At 34.3% G+C, this 6,679-nt stretch overlaps 1 protein-coding gene across 1 annotated transcript; it reads right to left on the reverse strand.

Annotated features, from left to right (window-relative positions):
* Positions 1-446: 446 nt before the first annotated feature.
* On the reverse strand, positions 447-3,790 carry LOC127706573 (uncharacterized). The gene is made up of 3 exons (XM_052211229.1): positions 3,466-3,790; positions 2,411-2,542; positions 447-463 (listed from the first exon to the last, which is right to left on the reverse strand). The coding sequence occupies exons 1-3, from the start codon at positions 3,788-3,790 to the stop codon at positions 447-449; spliced, it is 474 nt and encodes a 157-aa protein (XP_052067189.1).
* Between the last annotated feature and the right edge of the window lie 2,889 nt (positions 3,791-6,679).

Genomic DNA, 6,679 nt, shown 5'->3' on the forward strand with positions numbered 1-6,679 from the left:
GCATAACTGTGACTTCATTAATCGAATTCCCTCTTTACACGTGAAAAGTGGAGTAGATTTGAAGTGCAAATTTAAAAACAGAAATGACTAAAAATACATCATATCATATATATATATATATGTTGATGGGTTGTTATCACATTGGCCATGCGTAAACAGTACATCGTTTTTTATTCATATTTATGTTTAATTAAGTAGTTATAAAGTTTCCTACATTTGATACTTAACAACTGTTTACTGTTTTAAAAATGACATATTTATCGTTTTCCGGGATTTGTCTGACGCAAAATTATCTATATCTCGGAATAAACTGTATTTGTTTGGGTTGCTGTTTTATTGATGTATACCTTGTATCTTCTTTTATCCATATTTATGTTTTATGTGTCAAAAAATGTTACCTATTTACTGTTTTATAGCTGATGTTTATCATTAAAAAAAAGTCTATATCACGGCTCCCCGTTTTCTTAAAAAGAATAAAAAAATATAAACCAATGCTCAAAGAAAAATTAAACAAAAACACAAAAAAATCGTTTTCTTTACATAATACGAAACAAAACAAGCTACTTCTTTCACAGTTTAGCAAATGTTTTGTCCTGTACAAATATTCTTTTAACACGGTAAAAACACGAAGCCACCTATCCGGAGAATAATCTTTCAAGTGTACCTGTGGGTTCCTTTACCAAGGTCTACTTTGTTTCAATAGTCCCTCTATTTCAACAAAAAACTCGAAATTCAACTTGTCTACATTATATACATGTAAAAGATGAACAGAGTTCTGTTGCATTAAATAATGCAATTAGCATACACAATGTTAGTGTTAAATCCTTTAAACTGATGAATTTTACGGAGACACTTTTCTCAAATAGAATAAAACTTTACAACATCCCAAATGTGTGTATACCTTGGCAATGTAGGCCTTAAATTGTATACTCCCTTCATGTATCTAGTTATTAACGGATGCGAACCTACTAAGTGTCCTTCGCATTTAAGTCCTGATGCTGACAGAGATCCTCTTTCTACATTTGTATCTAAGTTTTGCTTCGTATAAACTGGTTAAAAGCCCTAAAAAAATTTCTACAATTGGTTGAAATGAATTAATCTTTTTTTCACTACAGTAGTGAAATTATATCTTTTTGTGAACGTCTGCTATTGTTTTTAATAACAAGTTTCCATTTTTGGGGTTTTTTGGAATTATTAAGGGATTATCTATTAGGCCTAACAGTTCCATCAACTTGGTGAAACAAGGCCAGCGAGGTGCTATCAGTATTCCTTTGGCCTTTTCCGTCCTTTTTTTCTGTACACAATAACCCACTAGACTGAAAGGAGGAAACATGAATACTGAATTAAAATGTTTCTAATTTAAAGAAATTGCATCTTTAAAAGAGGGACGAAAGATACCAGAGGGACAGTCAAACTCATAGATCGAAAACAAACTGACAACGCCATGGCCAAAAATAAAAAGACAAACAGACAAATAATAGTACAGATGACACAACATAGAAAACTAAAGACTAAGCAACACGAACCCCACCAAAAACTGGGGGTGATCTCAGGTGCTCCGGAAGGGTAAGCAGATCCTGCTCCACATGTGGCACCAATCGTGTTGCTTATGTTATTACAAATCCGGTAAGTAGTCTAATTCGGTAGGTCACATTCGTGAAAAGGGATGGGTATTGTAGTTACGACATAAGGAACATATCCGATATCATCTGTGAAACGGTTATTCCATAACGGTCAACCAACTCGTGATGGCGTCCGTAAAATTTACGAAGGGATGATTTCAACTTCACCATTTGAAACTCTTGGTTTAATAGCTTCCTTGTGAGCAGCAATCCCCTATCAAGGAAATCGTGATAGGAAATACAAGCCCGGGAATATCGTATCAATTTGGAGATATATACTCCGTATATAAATGACGCAAGAGGATCTGATTTCCATGCACAAAATTTTCTAATTTGAAAACTTAGCCTAGACTCTAGAGGCAAATGAATCTATATCAGGTTTCCCCCAACTTTGTATGTTATTTTACCCCAAACAATATCCCTCAATTTCCATTCAGTTTGATCATTAAAATACGTCAATTTACCTGGAATATGGATACATGACAACCAGATTCTATTTTCAATACACCATAACCATAAACTTCTACTTATTTCTTTGCAATCTTATGATTTTGAACCCCCCATGTTATCAACGTATGCAACAGCCGTAGTGTTGTCTGTTAAAACTTCAACATGGTTATGTTTCATTTTTTACTTGAATGATTGCAAAGCAAATTTAATAGTTAGAATTTCTAAATGATTTATCTGTTTTTCCCTTTCTTTTTTTGTCCATTGTCCAACTATCTTTTCTTGTTCTAATACAGCTCCCCGTTCTAATTCAGAACCTCGACCAATACCACGTTCTCTACCTCTTCCACGGCCATATCTGCCTCTACCACGTCTACCAAATCGTCCTCTGGATCTTGAACTTCCACGTTCAAAGTAAATACGATTTGCTATGATAATCTTAAAGCAGTCTTCTATATCTTTTATAAAATTTACTGTTTGCAATATTATAAATTATTCTAAATAATAAGGATGTTCTTGTCCCAGGCAGAAAATCCTGGCCGTGTTAGGCGCAACTTTTTGGAAGTTTTGGTCCTCGGTGTACTTGTTTTGGCTTTCAAACTTTTTTCATCTGAGCGTCATTGGTTGGTCTTGTGTGGACAAGACGCACGTCTGGCGTATTGAATTTTAAGCCTAGTACCTTTTGTTAGCTACTATTCGTGTGTTTCTTTGTCCTATATGTTCTCCCATTTATTTGTATTGTGGTCCTGTCATGTGATGTTGTCGTTTTGGTGTTGTGTTTGACGTTGCCATAAAAGCGGGAGGTTTGGCATGCCACAAAACCAGGTTCAACCCACCATTTTTTTCTTAAAATGTCCTGTACCAAGTCAGGAAAATGGCCATTGTTATATTATAGTTCGTTTCTGTGTGTGTTACATTTAAGTGTTGTGTTTTTGTTGTGTCGTTGTTCTCCTCTTATATTTGATGCGTTTCCCTCAGTTTTAGTTTGTACCCGGATTTGTTTTAATCTCTATCGATTTATGAGTTTTCGAACAGCGGTATACTACTGTTGCCTTTATTTGGCTACTTTAGATACATCATCCCCAAAGAGAAAGGTAGTATAATTTTGTGACTGTGCACACAGATGAGTGTATCAATTATTCAACTCATATTTGATGAAATCTCTTGTTGCTAGATTGATTTGTTTATTAGTATGATCTACTAATGCAAAAACATCATTGCATTCATCAGTTACTTCACTAAACTCATTTGTTTCATTGTCTGCCTTTGCAACTTTATTCACCGTCTTACTAAGCAAGACTGCAGCTTTCACTACCGATTTTTCTATGTTTTGCATTTTTTATCGCATTTCTGAGGAAAAGGGGAGATCAATTTCCATATCAGCTGATTTATTGGCTCTCATTCATACCATTTCTAAACAAGTCAGTAATGTTTTCTGCCAAGGTTTCATCAATGTTTTCCCCAGTTAATTCTTTTTGCTTAAACCGATTGCTCATAGTACATGTAGTAGTAAACCTACTTTTTTCAACTGACTGTTCTGAAACTTTTGATTTGCCTTGCACATCCTTATTATAGTCATCTGAACTAGCAGTTTTAGCCCGAGGCTTTAAGTCTAAATAATCATAGTCATCATATTCATTCTCGTACAATTCATTGATTTGATCATTCAAAGAATCTAATTTATCGTCTTGCTTTTTCTGGTTATCTTGTATAGATTTCATAAATATGTTACTGTCAACACCAGAAATGCTTGTTTCTAGAGATTTGCGGTCCGAGCTACCACACGTGCCATCGGACGTTTTACTTATACTTGGAGTTGGCTTCACCGTTGAATAACTCCTTTTACCGTTTTTCTTACTAGAAGAAATGCCCAACTCTGCATCTATTAAAACATCGTCCTTGCGATTATTTTTCTTTGAGAGAACATCGTCTTCTTTCAAATTTCTCTTTACCATTCTTTCTGTCATTTTTTCTAGGGCTGCCGTAAATCGGGATTTTGGCATTTTTCGTCTTATTTGAAGTTGTGGTCTCCACAGATTAAAATTAAATAGTCCCAAACAACAACTTAATCATAAATTGAGTCTTTATTATAGTTTTTTTCCTGATAACAAACAGAATTGTTGCCAAACTTTGAAATATTTCCATATTACTATACGTTTTTCATGAAACAATTTTTACATACAAGTTTGCATTGCATAAACTATTATCTAACCGCAGTCTAGTAATTACAGTTTAGCACTGTTTGGAACTTAGCCCTCGATGGGACTGAGTGAATCCCGTACGAACGTTGAGTCGACGGGATGAATTCTTAGATATAACTATTCCATTTTCTCTCCTAGTAATGTGTAAGATAAAAGGGGGATGGTTGAGATATAAAAAAAACCGTTACTTTAACCCCGTTACATTTTCTTTAACGTGTGTGTGTTACACGTCAGGAACATTGTCGTTAGTGGTCGTATGTCATATTGTAATGCTCCCCTTTTATTTATTGAGTGTTAATAGCAGATCTTTGATTGTTCCTGTTGAATTTGTATATATCCTTCATTGAATCGAGACAATTAAAAGCGAGACATAAGGTATGATCACCTGTCTATTTGTCATAGACTATATGTCTGCATCAAGATGTTTATTTTTGTTATTTCTGTCGTTGGGCTGCTGTTCCATTGACGTATAACCCACATCTGTTTCTCCTTCTATTACACACTTCACTATCCGTGTACACTGCTGGCTAAAAAATATAATATACAAATCTAATAGCACTTATAAGACATGTTGTTAGGACATCTGTCTACTGTTGAAGACTAAACGTCTGCCTCTAGATGTCTTTCGGTTATGTCTGTAGTTGGCTTGCTGTCTCATTGACGTAGACCTCACATCTCCTTTTTATTCACGTAACACTTAATTTTCCGTGTGCACTGAAAACTGAATTCATTTTTGTTTATCGTATAAAACTGTTAGCACTGCAAATTTGTCTTTGTTTCAAATATAGCGGATTAATTTTTTGTTTTTTGCTTAACGTTCAGTGGCAAATATTCATTCACACATATTAAAGCCATTGTGTCAGAAAATCACATCGTAAAGATTTTGTGTCTAGTCTACGTAAACATTTGCTTTCTTTTGTATTTTCTGAGTGAAGAAAGAAAGAATTTTACAGACACGCAGACACGCACTTGCTTCAAATGTGTATTCTGGAATAAAACCACGAATTCATAGCCCCCATTGCTTTCTATGCTAAATTGTGCCTATATTTATAACTATTGTGTTTTAAGTTCGAAAAAAGTGGCAGTCATTTCATAGCAAAACTAAACCTTATCCGGACGACTTGACTGTGCTAAAAAAATCAATATATCTTTAATTGCACAGCAGAGCGCACTTGTTCCCGAATATGGGTAGTATAAAAACAGGTACTTCTGATCTGAGCAACAGGGCAAATATGCCCATATCATAATTTCATATATTTATTTAATTTTTCATGACAAACGTTCATCAAGGGTTCTACAGTGATCCCAAGACTTGGAGCTTTCTGTTGATACCAAAATTACCCATTTGGTTTTACTTTTGACAAAGTTACAGCTATGCGTAGGAACTATTTTGTTTAAAATTTTACTACTTTCTTGTATCTTCTTTGTGACCGGGCCCGATCAAGTGGTTCTAAACCTTCTGGTGTCAAGCGAAATATGAAAGAATTGGAAATTAGTGCAGACGTATAAGTGCACGCTCTTCGTAAGTCTTCAAATAAGCGAAAACTGAAAGAAGAGGGAAATAAAGAAAAAACAAATTTCCTTCATTCGTGATTATTTGTTTTTATCTCAACAATGGTCAAACTCTTTTTAAAAAGGATATGTGACTTCAAAAGAGCCGTTTTAATGTTCAATTGTCTTTGTTCTGTAATATTCTGTCTGGGTGTAATTACTTTAACTGCTTCTACAGCAGTGGCAACATTGTATTCTTCCTCTTTCACTGCAGTGGAGACCGATTTCTCATATCTCATATCTCACTACTTTTTCATTAGACGATTGATTGAAATGACTCCCTCTCTGCTTGGTCAACTAAGTGGTTTGTTTCTCTACAGTTCCGTTACATACAACTTTCACGATAAAACGCAACATTTGTACCAAATGTTTTTTTTTTACTTGATTAGATTATTGCATCTTTTTAGAAATAAGGAGATAAGGGCATGATTGTCAATGATACAACTATCCATAAAGACCGAATGACAAAGATGTGAACATTTATGAACACTAATAAATGTTTTAACATCAACATTTAACTTTTTTTAACAAATTTAAAATTGGGGATATAAGAAAAATAACATTAAACTCCCAAATTGTATACTATTAACTTGCAAATTAATCGTAATTTATACGACTAGGTACTCGCAATTTAAGATAAAAATGTAGCTGTATATTTAACGACGGTAAACCTAGATCAACAACACACCACTCACGCCCATTTAACATGAAATTTATAACAAATGCACAAGGACAAACACTTAATAAAGTTACTCACGGTATCCGGCATTGTTGATGACGCAGTTCAGTAAACCATATTTGTTCATTGTTTCTTGCAACAAATGCTATACTGTACAGTAAATAACCTAGCGTTAAAAA

This window comes from Mytilus californianus, unplaced genomic scaffold (genome assembly GCF_021869535.1).
Source record: "Mytilus californianus isolate M0D057914Y unplaced genomic scaffold, xbMytCali1.0.p SCAF_6, whole genome shotgun sequence".
In the NCBI taxonomy this organism is placed as follows: domain Eukaryota; kingdom Metazoa; phylum Mollusca; class Bivalvia; order Mytilida; family Mytilidae; genus Mytilus; species Mytilus californianus.